General features: G+C 40.8%; 1 protein-coding gene across 1 annotated transcript in view; it reads right to left on the bottom strand.

Annotated features, from left to right (window-relative positions):
* adgrg6 (adhesion G protein-coupled receptor G6) overlaps window positions 1-22533 on the bottom strand; it is a 101567-nt gene that overhangs the window by 71738 nt on the left and 7296 nt on the right. Inside the window, exon 2 of the mRNA XM_022764884.1 lies at window positions 18095-18195. Within this exon, the coding sequence (XP_022620605.1) occupies window positions 18095-18195 (101 nt within the window). The remainder of the gene's footprint in view (window positions 1-18094; window positions 18196-22533) is intronic.

Genomic DNA, 22533 nt, shown 5'->3' with positions numbered 1-22533 from the left:
AGACAAGAGCTGAAATGGAAAGTGGAAAGAATGGTTCGTCTCTCTCGCTCGGGGTAACAATGCCCTCCGTTGATCTCAGGCTCGGCCCTCGCCGCAGCCAAAACCACAGCCAACGCACTGGAAACGTTAGCAACACCAGCGTGTATATATGTGTGTGTGTGTGTGTGTGTGTGTGTATTAACCCTTACTTATTCCAAGAAAATCTGACTGGTGTCACATTTGTCAGCAACATCACCATCCACTTTCCCCTCATTCAGACTCTGGAGCTTTGCTGCAGCGACCAAAGGCTCGCTGCCTTGCTCATGGGCATGTAAAGCAGGTGCTACTGAAATGGCTGTGACTTGTGCATGTTGCCCCACATTTCACCAACAAGTCGAACAATTACACTCTGAAAATCTGCAGTCACGTTTATCACTTTAATCCTCCCCATGTTTAGGAACATTTTGTAATTTGTAATTAAATCAATACATGAGGGGGAATAATAGAAACCGAGAAATAATGGCTAAAATGCGTCTTTCAATTCATTTAGTGAAGCAGGCAGTCAGGCTTTTCTCTGCCATCAATCCGTATTCATTTAGCACACTGTGTGACCTTTAAGGCCTCTGTCCACACTGTCCTGCTGTCATAGCCTCCACATAGCCGCACGTCTCCCCAACAACTGTGAATCATGCAAACTCAGCTGTTCTCACAGAACATGATGGAACTAGCTGAGAGAGAAGTTCAAACCCTGCCAACTGTCACGCCTGCACACACCTGACAAGTCGATCTGTGAGTTGGGTGCGATTGTCAGATTACTGTTGCGGTTTCAGATGCTGTTTGATGATCTAACTGATGATCTAGCACTTGATTTGCACATATTTTTAACAGCCGAGCATGACCCACAGGCTGTATATGACCTATGAGCTCTATGAAACGTATGTCCCCTTCTCAGATTATTTAATTTTGATAGTGTCTTGAGCCTTGAAAAGATGAGACTCTGGTGTCTCTGCTTTTCTACATTGTGAATCATTTTATGACCACTTAGATTTACCCTTCAATATGCTGTTGCCTCCGTTTCAAAGCCTCTTTTTCGAACCTGTAGCGCAGAACTCATGCAGATTTTCAGTGGAATTCTGAATCCCACGTTACTTGAAGCTGGTGAGTTTGAATGAAAAGTGATACTGCTCTGATCAGCATAGACAAACACACAAATCACTGAGCTCAGCTACACAAACAGGCTTCCTGAGCTGAGAACTAAACACACACACACACACACAAACCCACTTCCACTCCCTCTGAGAGTGTACAATACAGTGTGTGTGTGTGTCTGTGTGTGTGTGTGTGTGTGTGTGTGTGTGTATGTGTGAGAGACTCAGCTAAACCTTCTGCTGCCATTAAAGTTGCTCAGCATGAAATTTCAGGAACATTTGGACGCGACATCAAACAGCACCAAACTCCTTTTTCCCACTAATGGAAAAACTAGAGGCAGCCACACGATTCACATACCGAGCTCGCTCTCTCTCTCTCTCTCTCTCTCTTTCCCACCACAGTTTAACACACACACCCACACACACACGGACACACACAATGAGACACAGGGGTGTTCCACTTCTCTCTTGGGGAGTGTTGCCTTATCTTGGTCTATTGGTCCACCCCTCCATATCTCCTGATCCACTGATTTCATTCAGCTTGCAGAGTAGGTAGCTTTGTTTCTGTGTGTGTGTCTGTGTGTGTCTGTGTGTGTTGGTGCAAAGCCTAAAAGCTGCCTCTCAAGTTTCTGGCAGCACATCCTCACGTTTCTCTTTATCCCCCAATCTCCAGTCTGGCTCTGGAAGCTGTGACTTTTAACCTCTGACTAGAAGGAACAGTCTGCTTCTTAGGAGGAAATACAGAGGGGGTTCAATCTGAACTCTGTAAATAGCTTGTGCCTCCATAAAAACTGTCACTTAAAGGAGCACCCCAATGATACAGTCTTGCACCTCACATTGTGGGACAGATGATGGAGGATCTAAATCGATGCAGCAGAACCAGACATTTCATCTTCTTTTTTTCTTTTATTCCATGCATCCGTCTTCCTTGCCAAACCTGCTGCCTACACTACCCATAATGCAACTCAACTGCCAACAGTTTGGTCAGAGGTTGGCATGTGTTAAGGTAGAAGTAGCTAATGTATCCTGGAGTCTGTAGCCTGCAGCAGACTTCCCACAGCTCCCTCTGGAGACACTGAATACTTTATTCTACTGTTTTCACATGATCCCCAACACCTGGAAACACCTGGAAGCCCCTTGAAACCCCTGGAAACACATGCTGTTGTGTAACCACCGAACAAGATTTTTTAAGCTACTTATTTAGCTCAATAGCAGAGGAGAGGTGGCACAGCACTGACCGCTGTCCATGATACACTGAGAACCATTGTAGAGACCCCCCCCCCCCACTTACCCTGCATCTGCCCTGCATTACTACTGTACACAGTGGCAGCACTGCCCAAGCTCCCCCATCTCCATGTGCGTTATCCTTCATCTGTCCTACATTAGCCACTAAAGAATACTGTTTCTATGACATACAGTGAAAGCTGATTTGCCATGCAAATTATTTCATTGGTTCAAACAGTTACTTCTCTGTTCTGAAATCAGAATCTGATCTGAAATCAGAATCTGATTTTATAATCAGAAGGTTTTTTCCTCTCCAGAAGGATCAGAACCTGCAGCAGGATCACTTGGAAAACTGATTGGCTCAGTGACCTGTTGTTACTAGAGCTCCAGAGAGAAGCCTGAGAGAGGAGATGTGAAACTACATTGAGATGGTTTATGTTCTTAAAACCACAAATATATCTTCTTATGGATCAACCAGTTAAAGTGTAAAATATGCAACCTTTAAAAAAGAAAAAATTTTAAATCAAATATGCTGTGAGCTCAAACTCCATCAGGAAGTTTATAATATGATTCTAGCCTGAAGATAACTCTCACTCTTTTTACTGCCAGTCTTATACACATACACATGAACACACATACTGTAGATGGCCTCCCAAAATATGAGGAAAAATTATTTGAAACATTCTTGTTGCCCAAAGCTAGACAATGTAACACAATATTAGGTGCTGCAAGTGGTACACTCACATACACACACACACACACACACACACATAAGCACATGACAACTTTAAATCAGTCTTTCAGTAAAATCTCTCAGGGTTGTCCTCCTCTCTCTCTCTGCTCTGCTTTTATAACTGTGATGACATTTCTCTGGCAGCTCGGAGCGGCTGATAGAAACATCTGATAGACAAACACAAGTGACAGGTGGGGGTGGGCTGTACTGCCCAATCAGAGGAAGGAATAACAGCAGAGAGGAAGTCCACCAATGCAAATATGACGGTACTGATAACCACATGTGGGAAATAACAGGAGAGATTGACTTCACAATAACCTGAGATCAGAGTCGGAACAACCTGCTGACCTCATGGTGGAAGTGACACAATGAGGTCACAACGTCACAGCTGATGGAAGTGTTACTGCAGCTACTTTTTTTTTTTTTAGCACCTTAAGTGGTTACTGATGCTGGTCCACAAACAGTTTGAGCTGTTTCTGTCCACTGATATTTTTTAACCTTAAACTGAAACAAATCTTTTTCGATATCAAACATATTTTTACCGATGAGTTTCTTCATGAATCTTTCTGGGTATCAGTATCCCACATTCATCTTTTTCATGAGCTAATTCCTCTTGTTACTTACTCCTCAGTCCTTAGATGCTAACAATGCTAACATGCTGACGTTCACCGGGTATAATGTTTACCATGTTAATCTAATCAAAAAAGTGAATCTAATTCTAGTGCTACTGGGGGAGTCTGAGGATCACCAGTGCACCTGTGAGCCATAAGGGGAGATAAACAGACCAATAAAACATTCTGCTGGTCTCATACTGGTCTGCTGGTCCAGCACTCGTTAAGACCAGCTCTACTAAAAGAAAAATACATATGTAGCTGGAGTGTGTGACTCTGGTTGTCAGAAACAGTCGACCTTCAGCAGAGTCTGCTGATCATTTGAGCTTTCATCACACATTCTGTTCATAAATTCAATTTCATTCAATTTGACTTAGCTTTTAATTTTTGCTGCAATCCAATTAACACACACACACTGAAATTTATACCAGTCCACAGACAGGAAACACTTAACACAATAGTGTCAGGGCCGTAAAATATTAACATCTCAAATGAGACCATTGAGACTGTAACAAGCCGCCGCCTCCGTGCTACCAACACCGACCAGCCACCTAAATGTAAACGTGTGTGGCGGTGCCAACAGTAATCCTGCAGTCATTACACACACACATTAGTGACATCATTACTGCTGCTGTTAACTCGCTCTCCTGCCTCTCTTCATTAGTTACCAGTTCAGCTGCAGAGCATCATCTTCATCGGCGAGTGAAGAGGAAGCCGTAAAGTTTTATATCCGCTCCGATTAGCGGCGGCAGTGAAGGTGACTTACAGCCAGAGAGAGGCATTAAGGTGCCACTGAAGAAATAACACCTCGCTCTAATAGAGACACATAAAGTATGTTTGTTTTATTACACCAGTAAAAACAAACAGGTGGAGAGGAGAGGAGAGGAAACAAGGAGAGGAGAAGAGAGGAGAGGAAACAAGGAGAGGAGAAGAGAGGAGAAGAAATAAGGAGAGAAGAGGAGAGAAGAGAGGAAGGAGAGACAACAAGGAGAGGAGAGGAGAGGAGAAGAGAGGAGAAGAAACAAGGAGAAGAAAGGAGATGAGAGGAGAGGAGAAGAGAGGAGAAGAAACAAGGAGAAGAAAGGAGAGGAGAGGAGAAAAAATAAGGAGAGAAGAGAAGAGGAAACAAGGAGAGGAGAGGAGAGGACATTGCTTGTGCTTATTGCTGAGAAGTTCAGATTGATATAATCATATAAACTGTTTCTCCAAATCATTATTACACCTGATGGAAAATCACACACACACACACACACACACACACACACACACACACACACACACACACACACACACACACACACACACAGAAACTAAATGAAGCTACAGTGTATGTACATGCACCTCATCCTCTGAGACCCATTTCACCCCCCATTGAGTGTGTGTGTGTGTGTGTGTGTGTGTGTGTGTGTGTGTGTGTGTGCGTGCGCGTGCGCGTGCGCGTGCGCGTGCGCTACAAACAGAACAGAGAGATGAGTCCCAGAGGTCCTGCTAACTGTGATAATGCAGAACAGACACTGTGGGCAATTAAGTCCTGTTGAGAATGAGAACATGTGTTTTAGTGTGTGTGCGTGTGTGTGTGTGTGTGTGCGTGTGCGTGTGTGTGTGTGTGTGTGTGTGTGTGTGTGCGTGTGTGTGTGTGTGTGTGTGTGTGTGTGTGCGTGTGTGTGTGTGTGTGTGTGTGTGTGTGTGCGTGTGTGTGTGTGTGTGTGTGTGTGTGTGTGCGTGTGTGTGTGTGTGTGTGTGTGTGTGTGTGCGTGTTCCCTCTCTGTGTTACAGATGACAGAAGCTCCATAATGAGCCACTTTTGGTGTTTGATTTCTTCAACAAAGAAGAAGCAGGTTTAAGATCTGCTCTAAATGTTGCTGCTTTGTCTTTGTCCTCTTCACCAGAAGTCTGTTGCATCTTAAATTGTTTCTTTGAGGCCGATAAACTTAATGAAAAACATCTACTTGCCGATGCAAAACAATTCAGTTTTGAAGCAGAAAGCGAGAATTCATCTCCAGGGTCTGGAAAATGTAACGGTAACACAGCCGACACACGAGCTAACACGAGAGCTTACGGCCAACGTGTATGAATCACACTAAGTCTGAATATTTGCCATGAAATCCAAAATCTATGTGATCTAAGGGGAAATGGTTAAACACACAAGGCCGTGTCTGCTTCTGCATCAGCATCACAATGTCCACATCTGGACCAGTCTATAAAAAAACATCATATAAAACATGAACATATAAACACATTTGTCCTTTGTCGTGTGTCTTGACATGTCTTGACATTTTGGTCACTGGCTTCATTCACACCTGCAGAGCGCATTAGCTTAGCATACAATCAAAAAACATACCTTGCATCTAACTAGAAGATGACTGAAGACAAAATTACTCCTCACAAACAACAGCTGCAGGACAGACCAAACATCCTAAACATAGCAAGTATAATTCTTCAAGTACTTTTACAAGTCAAGCTGCTGTGCTTATCTATATCTGCTCAAACTGTAGACATTTCATACAATTCATAATTGCTCTATTTTTCCCCCAAATACTGTTTGCCTCACACAAAAATCCTACCTGTTACTTCCAAGTCAAAGTAAAGTGACAATGTAAATATCAAACTTACACAGGGCGAAGGAGTCAAGCCAAATGCAGATCACAAATCTGATCAACCTCAACAGAGTCTGACTTATCACTGACATACAAGCCAACGTGTGTCAAAGCTGCTGTCCTGTTGAGCTGTAACATGAATGTACAGAATGAAAACATATACACCAAAAATCATATTCAAATATGTGTGGTGTTCACAGTGAGTCTGCAGAAATAAAGATGAACAGTTTTAACTCACTGACACTGTGTATAACTCCCGTCTGTAGAAGTCAACAGTGTCTGAGCAAAACGACATCATCAGTGAGTAATTGATCAATAAAAACCGAAGAACTACTGAGCGCAGATGACTCGCCAACACTACTTCAGGTTCTAGACTTCAGTGTGTGTGTGTGTGTGTGTTTTCTCAGTATGTGTGTGCACGGCTGTTGAGTACAAAGGGAAAGGTGAGATCAAGTTGGGCGCAGGCTACTGGGATGGCCTGCTGTTTTATAAGCTCTGTGCGTGTGTGTGTGCGTGTGCGTGTGTGTGTGAGCTAAGTCACCCTCCAACATTTCCTGACGCCTGAAAAAAAAAAAAAAAAAAAAGTCCTGTGACACAAGCAGCTTCATACAAACAACATGTCCCTTTCATTATCAGCATTTATTCAATGTGTGAAACACGTCAACAAGCTCAGAGGCCGAGGCTAATGACGAGCGCCTAGTGTGTGTGTGTGTGTGTGTGTGTGTGTGTGTGTGTTTGTGCTGCTAATTACTGGCTTTACTTTCAGCTGACAGGGTGTGTTTGTGTGTGTATGTGTGTGTGTGAGAGAGAGAGAGAGACAGAAAGTGCATAGCTCCCAAAAGAAAGCCATGTCTCCCCATATTTTATAATTACAGACTTTACTAAATTACAGCCTTCACTCCACCTCAACACACACTTTTATCGCTGTCACGAGGAACATTTATGTAACTGAATTAATATTTCATGTATTAATTCTGAGGCACTTTGTGTTGTTTGAATCCGCGGCAGCTGTGACAGATGTGAGACTCTGAGGGTTTGACATCAACATTTGGGGCTTTTTTTTAATTTTTCGACTGAGCAAAAAAACGGACAAATGCATTTATTCACAGGCGGCTGACTGGGCTGGTTTTGTAATAACCAGCATCGCTGTGTTTCTACTTGGGAGCTGTTAAACCACAAGCTTCCACTACTGGCCACTCAGAAGGTTTCTCACCAGCAGGGCTGCAACTAATGATTAAATCCATCAACAATAAATCTTTTTTTGAACTGGCTGATTTGTTTAGTTTATAAAATTGTCAAAAGATATTACCAGCTCTGGCAATGATGCCTTAAAACTGTTAAATTTAAAAGTCAAAAATGCAAAATACATTAATTTACTATGATATGAAACAGCAAATTTTCACGTAAACAGCTATTCAAGCTTAAACTGTCTGTCGCACCAATGAGGAGACAACCAATCAGGGGCATTTACAAAATGAAGAGACACAGAGTTGTTTTCTACTCCACTCAATTATTTAGAAGAAGAAGACAAAGAAGACGAAGAAGAAGAAGAAGAAGAAGAAAAAGAAGAACCTCTGTTTTCTGAGGTGGAAAAAGAAAAGGGTTCATCCATTTTTAAATATGGATCAATTCAAACAGGGTGAAGGAATCTGACAAAGAAGGACTGGCTTATCCACTGTTTGGCTGACTCAGGTTGACGGTGATGTAATGGCCTGGTGTTTCTGGAACGCCGTGTATCTACTTAGCTGTACTTCTACAGTTACACTCAGAGATCGCCACCAAACACAGCCACTTTCTGGTTGTGTGTTTTGTCTATCACCCACTTTCTCCAGCCCTGTTCAACAGGACAGCTGGTAAAATGAGAGAAGTGAGTGATGAAATTTTGGGACGAGCCAGCTGCTGCTGCTGCTGCTGCTGCTGCTGCTGAGGCTGAAAACGCTGATCAAACGAATACGTTTGTTTCCTGAAACAGTTCCCACAGAGAGCATTGAAACCATCCCTGACAAGAGCCCCGACGTGTGGGTACACATCTCCCTCAGAAGGCAGGGCAGAACCACAGCCCAGACTTCTGTTCATTTACTCCTCTGACAGCGACGGGAAATAAAGGGCTTTTGTTTTCCAGCTGACGTGGGAGACAGAAGGTTGGCTATGCTACAGTTCTGGCAGTGTGGCTTCTTTTTTTTTTTAAAAAGAAGCAGCGAGGGTGTAGAGAAGTGTATATTTTATCCTGCGAGGCAGATTTACAGCAATAAAGCTCAGATGAGGCGGCGTGCTGACACAGTTTATTTTTTAATTTAATTAGACCTGCGGCTTCACAGCAAGAGAGTCTGGGTTTTGTTCCCGACCAGGATCATTGAGTTTCCATCAATAGTTACAAATCAATATAGGAGCATTCTGCAAAACCCTGAAAACAGTCAGTGAAAAAAATATTTTTACATCAAACAAACCTCTAATTTTCTGTAATATTGCCTTATCATAACTATGGTAAGGTTAGGGTTACAACTCTTGTTTAAAATGGGAAAGACTGCAGGTCTGTGATGTTATAGAAACTCTAGTCTCCTGCAGGAAAGTTAGACAGGCTACACACCCAACCAGCGGACAAACATCTGAAAGAAGTGTCAGGGTGGCAGAAAGATACAAATCACAACTTCCGGTTAGGACAGTAAGAGTACAGTATACTTCCTGTAAAACCACCCCAATCGCTCTTTAATTGCCAGTTTGAACATTTTAATTTGAACAACATAAAGAACCAATCAATGTTTCTGTTCCTGTACTTTGGGATCCATCACTTTTCATATCTGTTCATCTGTTTCCCATTATACTCTTATAATAGTCATTAAATTTTTCCCCTAACTTTTAATGAATTTACGAGACCTCTCATCAGGGGAAGCTTATAATTAGTCAATATGAGATGCTAACAGTAAAAGAGTCAAAGGTCAAAATCAGGAAGAGAATAGTGCCAGAGAACAAGAGTCGAGGAGAAAATTGTGGAGAGGACTTTTTAAATACTTAAACTTTGTTTTTTTTTTCTGCTGTTGGCATCTCACTATGAGTCAAGAAGCTTTGACACACTTCACCCGATACTCTTCAACAACGCAGAGATGCTAAAAATGACCCCGTCTGCCTCTCTCAGCCTTTTTCAGACACTAATCCTGTAGATTAGTTGGCTTCCATCAACCTGCCCTTCTCCGTTTTCACCTCTCCGTCCTTTCTAGCATTTCTCTCACATTCTTTTACTTGCATTCCTCTCTCCTCCCTCATTCATTCCTCCTTCTCCCTCAGCCCCTTGTTGTTATCTCTCCGCTGCTCTCTTTCTTCATCCCTTCCTTTGCTTTCTTTCCCTCCTTTCATACTGTGTTCACTTGTTTCTGCCAAACGGAGGTGACAACAGCCTCCTGTGGTTGATGAAATGTAAGAGTGTCTTTGTGATCAACACAAAGACAACGCAAAGACATCAGATCCAGGCTTTGTGAGAGTTAAACCCGCTTTAAGGAGCAGTTAGAAACTTCAAATTACAAACAAGGAAAAACCCTCAACGGTTCTTTGAAGATCGTCTGATGAACTGAAAGTTTCTTGAAGGAATATTCTCTCCAGAGACTCTGACTCGATACACAAATGCTCGGTTAGTCACAGGTTTTTACATCATGCTTAGTGAAACTTTAAAGGAGATGCAAAACTACATTGAGATGGTTTGTGGTTCTTAAAACCGCAGATATATGTATCTTCTTATGGATCGACACTTTCAAAATAAAGCACAGGAAAAGTGTAAAATATGGAGCTATAAAGGTTCATTTGAATAAAAAGAAGCAGGATCAGACTACAAGACATGCACCCAGTGAAGGTCAATGAAGCATCACTTCCCAATTCTGATGTCGCAAAGTTTAAAAAGTGCTCAACGAAAATGAGTATCGTGTGCCAGAGCCATTTGTTTATCTCGCAGTAGACAACCAAAGTAGCATCTGGGACGACATCCCAGCAAAAATATTAGCATGCCTGACTTTTTTTTTTGTTGCCTTCTCTATCTCCTGCTTATCCACACACACTCCCTCTGTTTTTACCCTCTTTGTCAGGAAGGAAAAAGACCGACTTCATTGCCCAGTGACAAGAAATAGTTCCAGCTTAACTTTAACACATGGAAACACTTATTGTTGGTACTGTAAGGTGGGACAGTGAAGTTTGCAACAACCACTTGGGATCCAACGTAGGTGAACAAGTACAAGAACTCCTTTGTTCCTCACTCTCTAACACGGCTCGACCAACAGAGAAGCGCAAGGAAGTGATTAATCCCCCCCCTACAGATACCCCCCCCCAACCCTTAAACACTTGAATTCAGTCCTCCCTAATAAACAGACTTTGATCATACCCCTCCAACACACACACTTACACTCACACATGGACTACGCAACTCGCCAAACACCTCACTGCCTGCACAGGTCTCACATGCTCGCTAGTGCAGTTATAGTTTTATGTTGTGTGAGGACTCTGGTGATGATGAGTGATTGTTGCATGTGAATGCTAGACAATAAAGTCTTATCTTATCTTATCTTATGTTTGTCATGTCTCTGTAAAAAATGATGCCTGCGTGATGAACCGATCTGATACAGAGGCCAAAGACACTAATACTGTGTAGCCTGATTCCAGTTTTAGAGAAAACACAGAAAAGTCTATTACACTTTGTTGTTCCTCACAGAGTGACATTGTTATGTACTATCATAAGTCACCTTTTGGTCTTTGTCTTATTTTCCTGGTTTGGGCGTTTTAACATACAATAACACAATAATATTTTAGACAACCATGTTTTCCAGCTTTGTGTCATCACTTTGTGTTTGTCCCATTCCTGTATCAACATGACCCTGCCCTCGTGCACAAAGCCAGGAAGTGGAAGAACTTAATCCGATTCTGAACAAACATGAAATCATGCAGCTGAACACAACACGCAACACTCCAACAGCCAGTCGGAGCAAAGTAATTACAGGTTAAAACACGGTGGCATGTAGGATTTGACCCACGGGGAGGAACTGAACTTTCCCTCTCTCTCTCTCTCTCTCTCTCCAGGTGAACGCTGACTCACTCTCCCAGGTGTTTGTACTCCTCCCTGTCCTCATCCCCTTGTCTTTCACTAGGAGATAATTGAGAGCGGCATCTGAGCAGGTGGGGGTGGGGGTGGGAGGTGGGGGGGGTGAAAGGCAGAGATGACCGTAGGAGGAGAGGAGAGCGATGATCAAGGGGAAGAGAAGAGAAAGGTGGTGAGTAGCGGAGAAGACAAAGTAGCGACACAGAAGGATAGAAATGAATATATAAAGGGAGAATAAGCAAGAAACAAATATAAGATATATATAATAAAAAATGTGGAGATCTTTAGATGTGTTGGTATGTGGGTTATTTTACTTTTGGACAGAGTCAACCTAATCTAAACTACCTGGGTGTCGGCTGGAGCTTCATGTCTAATAGACAGATATGACTGTTGTATTGATCTTCTCATCTTAATCTCAGCAGAAACAATGAATACGTCTTCGTATTTCCCAAAGTGATGATCCATCATTTTCCTCTAAGGGGCTGAATACTGCAAAGACATCTTTACAGCTCTTTCACAACAACTAAAGCTGAATCAAAAAGATTAAAAAACAAAACCTGAGAACAGACAGGGTGTAGGGAAGAAGAAAAAGAAATAGATGAGTGGTAAAAAGAGAAGAGGGGAAAGAAGTGAAGAGGGGTATGTTGTGAGACAATGACAACACAACAGAGGAGAGAGAACAAAAGACTAAGAAAGAGTAGAAGAGGACATGAAAATGAAAGAGAACCAGAATTACTGCCGCAAGTTCCAGTTTACATCCATGTCCGTCAAGACTTGGATAATCAGTAGAGAAGACTTTGAAGGAATTTAATAAAAAGTATTAAGTGTATTTTGTTATAATTACCGAATGAATGCTTGAGTTATATCCAAAAACATGTTTGGTGAGGTCACAATGACCTTTAACATTTAATCAGTTCATCCTTGAGTCCAAGTGAACGTTTGTGCCAAAATTGATGAAATTCCCCCCAAGACGAGATATCATGCGCAAAAATACATACAGATGGACGTAGAGTCAGTGGACGCTCATACAGACGTACGGAAGGACAACCTGTGACGGCCACGGTTGTCACCGGCGATGAGGCAAAAAAGGCAAAGAAGAGCCAAGTGAGTGAGAGATGAGGGGAGGACGACGGCCTGGCTGATAAAATCTGGATCGTGCTCTCAACTAGCACACGCCCACCTAATGTTATGAAATATATATGGACAGACCGTTCCCTGCCCTCTCGCTCACTGTTCCTACAGCAGGTCTCTCACCCCTTCCCTCTCTCGCTCTCTCTCTCTCCGTCTCCGGAGGAATGACTGTAGGGAGGAGGATGGGAGAGAGAGTTTTTGTTGCCTACACTATGAATTAAGTGTCACTTCATCATGAAAATGTGGCGCAGCAGATGGGATCTTCATCATCAGCTGCTGACAACTCACACAATGTTTCTGTGTGTCGCTCTAATTCCGATTCAGTATCTCTATAAATTCAAGCTCAAATCTCTGTGTGCATGACAACCTGAAGAATCTGTCTCTCAGTATTTTCCTCTACATCCCCACTAATCTGCCTCTTTCCAGCTCTCTCTAAATCACCTTCAGCCTTTGAGCTCTCGCGTTTGATTGAATTTGTTTCACTGACATGGAAGAAGAAAAGCACTAAGAGACCAAAGCTGGCAAACATCAAGATAAATGACCATGAAATGATCATCTTAAACTCAGTTAATCCATCTTTCCTCTCTCGAATCGGTGTCTGTGTGTCTGGTTTGTTACGCACAGTTCACCACTTTCTCAAATTGTGTTTTCTCACAAACAAATTCATTCTCATTAATTCATTTTTATGTACAACTACAATGTCTGTGTATCATTAATATTCTGCGTGTTCTGCTCACAAATTTGATGCTTGAACACAATTTTCATCCACCACAGCAGGATGTTGTGCAGTCACTTACTTGGAGGCACATGTTTTTTTTCCTCACTCTGCAGTGGCTGCATTGCATCAATGCTTTAAAACCACACATGGAAAACTGAGTCAGTCCCCCATGGTCCAAATGCAATCAGCTGTAATTAAGATTAATCTCATTAAGGGTGATATCAACCCTTTATGAGTTATGATAATATTTGTTTTCAGACACAGTCATGCTGAAAACAAGAAAACAAATTACAACTAATCAGCGATTCACCACAAGAATTTCATTATTGTTTGGGCGGAAAAAAACCCTGAAATATTGTTCAGATAACTGCAGCACACTGAGAAAAACAACTATACGCACAAACATGTGTGAAGATGGATTACAACACCGTCCAGTATTGGGGCTACATGAAAAAAACGATGTACTCTGGTCAACCTCGACATGGCAGCATTCTGTACCAAACTGAATCAAAAAAAATCCCTGATTTTAAGACAAAGTTTCTGATCATTTGGAAAAGAAGGAGTTCTTCAATGCTGGAGGTGGAGCCTGATGAGAGGCCGATACTGAGGCATCATTGAAGAAAATTGGTCATTAAAAAACAGTGATGAGATATAGGTATATACTGTATGGAGATATTACTGGGTGATATTATGTGCTGACTAGGCTTGGGCCAATGTCTCGATAAATCCCGCCACATGCAATATTTTTCGTAATATCGATTTTTTTTTTTTGTTTTTGTTTTTAGTTTTGTATAATCTGTCCTGATTGAATTGGACCCTAATGTCACTGCTTTGCTGACTGTACATGTTGGCATGTGACATGAACTTTGAACTGCTGTTCAGTGGCAGCATCGTTTATACCTGAAACATAAAATAAAATAATAGAATTATGTATAATAAAAAAACAATAGAAATATTAACTACATACTACTAATATAATTAAATAATAACCCACCACCCACCTGTGATAATATCATATACTGTATACATGTATCTGTATCGAGATATTACATTTTGGATATCGCCCAAAGCCTAGTGCTGATACCAATATATCTGCTGCTTGTGACATCAGCTACGAGTTGTTCGAGCTCTTAAAAAACTGAAAAAAAAAAATTATTGAGTGTTTCAACAAAAATAAAAAGGGCAAATCCAGTTGCAGCTTGAATAATAAATCATTTTCTGAGTTTTGTTTTGTACTAACAACATTAGTATATTACTGCTGCATCACTATGAACACACTGGAGATAGGGTTGTGTCTATGTATGTTCAAACACATGTTGGCACTTCAATCTTACATTTTATTCAGTATGAAAAGGTCCTGAATAAAAAGGTCAACAACATATAAAGTCATATAAACGTGTGGTACTTGTGTATATAAACTGTAGAGCTGCTTAAATCTCACACTTGAAGAGAAGATTCACCTACAAAATATTGAAAATATCGAAACCGTGAGAACAATGTGAACGTCCTCTCTCGACTGGACCTGCACATGTCGACGGTTGAGCGTTTATTCTGAGATTTGTGGAGTTGATGAACAATCACTAGAGTTACAGTGTGTAGTTTGTGTGCATATTTCGCGGTCCGATTATGCATCAACGTGTCAACATGGACGAACAAAATCCCATCAGATGCCAGAGTGGAAAAGAGCTGAAACCACAGCCAAACCCTATGTCTCTCTCTCTCTCTCACTCAGTCTCACGTCCTTTATCACACTGAAACATTTATAGTTTCCGCGTCTTGTAGCGTTCAAACCTTCAGTTTATCTACTGGTCAGCAACACACACACACACACACACACACACATGCACGCACACACACACACACACGTATGGGTCATGTTCTTGTCACCAGAAGCACAGCATACTCACCAACCTCTATGTGTGTGTGTGTGTGTGTGTGTGTGTGTGTTGTGGTTTAGTACTGCTGGGAACTTTACGAGTGTGTGTGAACCGCTCGGTTTGGCCCGAGGCTGCTAGTAGGGTATGGAAAATACATTAAAGACACACACACACACACACACACACACACGCGCGCGCTCTCTCCCCCTCACTTTCTGTTTGAGTTTTAATTTTCAATTTTTTCAGATTTTGGCCTAAATGTGGAAAACACCAACAGCCAAGATTTCTCTCTGCCTTCTCTCTCTCTCTCTCTCTCTCTCTGTCTCCACTTTCTCTACCTCCATTTGCTATTAAGGGAAAACACAAAACAGTATGTGTCCAAAAGTGTGTGGACACCCTGCTCCAACAGACTGAGAGCCCCCAGACCTGATCACCTCACAGATGCTCTCGATGTTTGAATGAGAGGAAACTCCCCTGATGAATGTCTGACAGTGTTTAGAAATGAATGAATCGTGATGAGCTGCAAACGTTTCAGGATGGATCCAAAATAAAAGCACTTAGTGATTAAAGCAGAAACCAGATGGAAACAATTTTTGACTGCAGATTTCATGAAGTGTTGAGAGTTGTGACTTTTTCTGCAACATGACAAGTGGTTTCGTTAATGGAAGCACGAGGAGAACGAGGCATGCTCTCGGGCACAGGGATGGAAAATGTGAGCAAAAAACAAAGTGGGATGAAGCGAAGAGGAAACAAGTGAATGGACGGTGGAAACATGGGAAGAAGAAAAGACACAAATGAAAGATGGAAATCATATAAATCACTGCTGTCAGATGAAAACTGCTGCATCTCCGAGGGACTGGGTTTTGCTTTCAAATGTGTCTTGAAAAGTACACAAAGGGCTTTTTAACGAGACTCAGGCATCGTTTTCATGTCGCCACTGAGCAAACCACCACACAAAAATACCTTCACTTCCTTTTCAAGTAAGAAATGCAGCATTTTTACCCAACAGCAGAAACACACAACATGGAAAACATGATGATTTTAAACAAACAAAATGGGAATGAAGGAATACGTATGAAGATCATCAACAAAATAAAACAGCAACAGCAAATGAAATGACATTAAAGAGATGTTTGCTATAAAGTGCAAATTTAATCATCACACAGCATGGAAAATTATATTTAATTTAATATTTTGTTGTTCACACAATTGCCCCATAAAGATTTCAACTTTATGCAATTCAAATATAGAATAATGTCATTATAATAATTGTAATGTAATCTCCTCTTATAATGAGCCTGTAAAGCGTCTTGGTCACTTTAAATGAAGAAAAACACTCATTTCAATGAGAGGATTAAATGTCTGAGTGTCTCCAGATAATACATCTTTACTGTTGACACTAAAATCATTACATTTAATTATTCATAATCCATTCACAGCTACATTCAAGACAAGCTGAGGCTGCAGATGATGATTATTACATTATTATGTCAGAGGGAATATTTAGTTTGTTGCTCTCACAGCTGTTTCATTTTCTAGGAAATATTGACACAAGTTGAGATTGATTTTTGTGGTTCTTTCAATTATAGCCCTGTGTGACTGTATAATGGCAGCTGAGATGCACACACACACACACACACACACACACACACACACACACACACACACACACACACACACACGTATACTATACTTGTGAGGACCATATATAGGGTGTCAGTGCCATAGAAATGAATGTCGTCACTTTCTAAAACTTTCTGTAAATATCTTCACTTTTCCAAGATATGAACGCTTTTTGAAAATGTCATTTACTTCGAAAATAACTTTAAATTTAGGTCCTCAATTTCCACAAATGTCCAATAAGTCCCCACACTTCCTAAAAACGTCCCCACTTTTGTAAAACAACACCGGTATTTCCAGCAGTGTCCTCACTTGTCCAAATTTGTGTCCATATTTTACAAAAACAACTTAATTTAAAAAGAACTATTAAAAGTATTTTGAGTAAGTAAGTATCTTCAAAGAAATATGTGGAAACATATCCTCACCTTTGAAAAATTTCCTCACTATCCTAAAATGTCTTAACTTTTCCCAAAACGTCCTTACCTCCTGAAAAAGTTCTCACTTCCTAAGTGTTTAAAATGTTTTCACTTTCCAAAACATATCTGTACTTCCATAAAAAACGGCCTTCCAAAAATGTCCACTTATTGTAACCTAAAAAAATTTTTCTTACTTTTCAAAAATGCCCAAACTTTCCAAAACTTTCCAAAAGTGCTCCCATTAAACAAAATTGTTCACTGTTTCCAAAAAGGTCCCGAGAACTGTCACTGGTCCAGGAGAGGACCAGGAGACCTGGACAAAATGTTCTCACTCTTCAAAAATCTCCTTGCCTTTAAAAAATGTCTCCTTTTTCCAAAACTGTCCTCACTGAGAAAAAAAATCTTTCACATTCATAAAATATCTGTTTCTGTCCTCTGTTACAAGATCTAACGCTAGAATTTGTTCTCACAAGGATGGAGGTATATCTATATCTCTATATCTACCCACAACACACACACACACACTGACAGACACACAAAGCACCGAACACAATCACTCCATAGTGATCCTTGTGCATTATTTTTATGTCATAAAGATGGACAAAATAAAAGAGACTGAACAACAAACAGATTAAGTAATGAAGACCAAGTCAAAGCAGCTGCATGAAGCTGTCTTATTTACATTTGAATGAATGAGTCGTTTTTGTAGCAGCATTAAAGGCAGACACATGATGAATGTTTGCTACGTTCAAATTTCTTTCCCAGGTTAAAGTTCAGGATTTGAAACATTTCAACAGATGTAGATGTGATCTTCAGATCCTCCACCTCTGCTCTGACTCTGTATTGACTCGTCTTTGTCGGTTTAACAGCTGTGAGAGCAACTTAGTCCTCTTTCCTCCTAATCAAAAACAAGACACACTTCCTGTTCAAATGAAAATCAACATGGTAGGAGAGGCGGGGACCTACCGTGCCTGTGCAGGGTCATCCACAGCAGCACGACTGGGACGACGTGACGGAACCTCCACCTTCCTCCTCCTACACCTGTACTGCCACCTGTACTGGACTCCCTGAGGAAACAGAAGAAGGGGGCAACACAGAACAATCTGATTATATTGAATTGTCCAGTGTCTCTTAATGTGGTAAAACAGGTGACCAGGGTTCACACTGGGTACCACCTTCACACATGATGTGTGACTTGTGTGTGTGAGTGTGTGTTTGTGTGTGTGTGTGGGTTTGCTGCTGCAGCACAGAGGATAACGCCCCAGGAGAGCCAATCAAAACTCCATCAAGCAACGATGATGCTGTTACAACGGGAACAAGACACTCAACCTGCTGAAGAGACGAATCATCATCTGTCAGTAAATGTTTGTGTGTTTACTGCGTTTTTCTGTTTTTGTGTGACTTGATAACAAAAGCAAACTGTCGGACCTTCATATCAGGATAATATAATAACTCAAGTTTATACTTTAATTATAAATGCATTCATGCATTTATATGCACAGCACAGGGCATATATATAAGCCCTGCACCTAAGGCCAGAAATTATATTGCTACACAACTAAACTGTTTTATAACTGTCACCAGATTACATTTTCTATTAATGTTTTATGGAAACCTTAATTTATGAATTTGGCAAGTAACAGACACATTGATACCGACCGCATCAGTAAAATATTTGATGATGACTGTGACTCCAGCGTTATTTAACTGTTTCATGCTTCAGTTTATAAAATATGTGATTACAGTGATTTCATTTCCTACAAAAGGTTTCTGCTGTTGCGGTTTAGTTGTATAAAAATGTCAATTCTAGGAGAGTGAGCTGCACAGATTAATTTCAGAGACAGACGGACATCACATTTAGACTTCCAACAAGCTACAACTAAACATGATCACAATTAAGTCTTTATTTAAAACCATCAGGGCTGTCATGATATCAGATTTTCATGACACGATCATAATGGCCAAAATAATTCACAGTAACGATATTATCACAATTTCCATCGCAAACTTTAATATTAATAATGATAATAATTCTATCAGCAAATTCATCTTTAACCTTGTTTATTGTCTGTTTTCTGTGTGAATGAATTCGACTCAAATACACGTGTAAGGATGTTGAGAGATAATCTCTGACCATAACTGAACAAAACGAACAATTACACTCAACAGACAGTGAAAATGCAACAAGATGAACCGATAAACAAAAGATCCACAAGTACTAACATCTGCCATTATCATATGACCATGTGTGTATCATTAACAATATCAATATAACATATAGATATAGAACTGGGACAAATTGCAGCTCCCATTTATTTATTTTTATACTGCACTTGTACAGAAAGGATTGTACATTGTTATTATATATAGTATTTCTTATTTATCTTAATTATTTGAGATTCTGTTTCTATTCTTATTTTATTTCTGATTACATTTTTCCCTTGCTGCTATTCTTTTGTGCTGCTGTGTCAAATTTGAAATGACTCTCTACAGAGGATCGATATCGGGAACCTTATCTTATCTTAGCTTATTTTAGCTTAGCTCAGTTTAGCTTATCTTATCTTATCTTATTTTATCTTAGCTTATCTTATGTTATATTATTTCACTTTGTAAATATCAGGGTTAGTGTCAATGCCGGTGTACGGTGACAACCCTAGTAACAGCTGAAACATGGAAAAGTGATAGAATGAGGACAGCTCTGTCAGTAAGTTCACTCTGAAAGCTGTGAGAGTTTAACATGTGGCTACTGGCACATGTTGGCTCGCCTGAGTGCAGATTCTACACAAACTCAAATCTGTCAGTGAGCAGGAAAACCAGCTATTAATCGATTCAGTCATTTACCAAAGAACAACGTCAAGCATTCTCAGGTTTTCAGTTTTTATACAGCAATAAATCTGATCTCCAGTGTTTGACTGCAGGACAGACGAGGTCAGACCACAGCAGGGACACACTGCTCACCTCTGCTTCATATTTTATTTAAACATCAGCTCTTTATGGATTCTGCCCATCCATCACTCACACACACACACACACACACACATTTTGAAAAGACTGACACCTGAGCACAGTGCTGCCTGTCAGCTCTCTGACTCTGCAGTTCGTCTCTTATTGTTTTGACGGAGGTGTGGACGCTCTTATCTGCTCGCCAGAGATTAAAACAAAAGGTGGAGGAAGCCCGTCGTCTGTAGTTCAGGATGGTTCACCGCCAAAAGGATCCGAAAGCTCAAAAGTCTAACGGAAGAAAAGAGGAGCCTGTGGGGAAACGCTGAGGTGATATAACAGCTCGTTTCTTTAGAAAAACATACAAATCATGGAAAGACGGGGAGGCTGTGTATTTGTTTTTGGGATGTTTTTGTCTTTCTATAGTTGAGTTCTGTAAAGTTATGGTGAGTCATTAATCATATTTCTTATATATCAACTGAAATATCAGCTTTCAACAGGCTCCAGAAACACCAGTATCTGCATCAGCCTTTGCTGGTGTAAAAATCCCCTGAACATATTTATTGTTCTTGGCATTTCAGCTCTCGTTTGTTTGGTGAAGAATAACACATCTCGCTTTCTCTCACTTTCCTGATCTGGTGCAAATATTTTCAAATGCCTGGTCCAAGATCAGGGGGTGATGTGGCCCAGTTTGGTGCCGGCTGTGATGACAGCGATTCCTGTTTGATAACTACAGGCTGATGTATAAACCCTGACTGGCCCGACGCAGCTCTTTTAACTGCAGGAACTTGATGTAGCGTAAAGTAACGTACCCATTTTTGTCCCACAGTTCACTTGGAGCTAACTGTGGGTCTGCTCAGGAAGTGGTGCTGAATACAAGTTCCAGCTGCTATCAGGGGTTAGCAGAGATGCTACAGATCAGTCAAGCAGATGAGATGTCACATCACTACAAGGACGACCACAACAAACGACGCCTCCACAAGCAGCTCGGGAGTCAAGTGACACCTACTGAACCAAACAGGCGTTCTTCTCCTTACATAATCGTTACAAAAGAAATGGCTGTAAATCATCAAACACCCTAAAACGACCCTGAAGTGAATTTGATCCATTTGCTCCAATGAAATGTGAAATGTCTTACAGAGCCAAACAGAACGCTGCAAACGGAACGCTGCAAACGGAACGCTGCAAACAGAACAACAGAACAGGACGACAGAACAGAACGCTGCAAACAGAACGCTGCAAACAGAACGCTGCAAACAGAACGACAGAACAGGACGAACAAGGAAAAAATGTTTGCATGCTAGCATGCTAAATTAAGGTGGTAAACATTGCACGTTATCATATTACATTAGCATTTAACTCAAACACCGTTTTGTCTAAGTACAGCTTCATGGATCTGCTAGCATGGCTAATGACACACAACTGTACATTCCCACAACACAGTGCGACAAGAGCAGCCTCGTCACTCTCCTTAAATGTCCTGATGAGATTAGCTTACCTGTTGTGGAAAATGCTTTATAAATAAAATGATTACTAAAGGTTTGGTAGTCCATCCAATGGTTGTTGATATGATGCATTATTAGTGATGTTAGCATGGGAGAAAAGGGCACATTACCACTTTAATCCCAGAAACAGCTCCATTTTGACATTCTAGTGAATACTACAACACTGGATTTGGCTTCAACTTCATGGTTTAGCCACATTAAAAAAAAAAAAAAGCACCAGCAGTTAGAAGGGTCAAGGCCAAGGGTCAGAGGTCACATTATCCAGACAATGTGAAAACAAGGGTATTTCTGAGCAGGGAAAATGACATCATCTCTGCTTTGACAGATTTCCACCCAAACCGCCGGCGTTTCAGACCCACAGTGAACCAAATCTAAACATTGTATTTGGTATTTTAGTTGGCCCGGCGCGACTTTGGCTTAGTTGACTTTAGCATATTTAGCTGTCACTGCTGTCAACAGACAGTAAAACACGGAGAACTGACAGCTGTGTAATGTCAAAGCCATAAAAACAGACTGGCAGCAATCAGAGAGCAAGAACATAAACTCAACTCCTCCTTTAGATTCAGAGTTATAGCATCAAGTAGAACCACACTGTAAATTACACGCAAGGGGCTTGAAGGATGGGAGAGCAATTAATGAAGGTATTTTAAGTATAGCACTGACTTTCGTTCAGCTCGTGGTTGTCTACATTTTTCACTGACAGATTAAACTTTATCCGGTTCTTATTAACCCCTGCTGTGCTGAAACGATCCGTCTATTAATCCATTTGTTCAACAAAAAGGTTGATTTCTCACTGAATAAATAGGTTTTCATTTTGTCATTTTATATGTTTTCAAATTTCCTTGTGTGTTATTTTTATTACAATTTTTTAATTTCTATTGTTTGTTATTTAAATTGTATTGTAAATTCTTTTTGGATGATCTCATGAATTGTTTCTATATTTTTTTTTTTAAATGTACA

Source organism: Seriola dumerili, unplaced genomic scaffold, assembly GCF_002260705.1.
Source record: "Seriola dumerili isolate Sdu_G_001 unplaced genomic scaffold, Sdu_1.0 BDQW01000025.1, whole genome shotgun sequence".
NCBI lineage: Eukaryota > Metazoa > Chordata > Actinopteri > Carangiformes > Carangidae > Seriola > Seriola dumerili.
The sequence above is the reverse complement of the archived record's forward strand: the minus strand, read 5'-3'. Positions and strand labels throughout refer to the sequence as shown.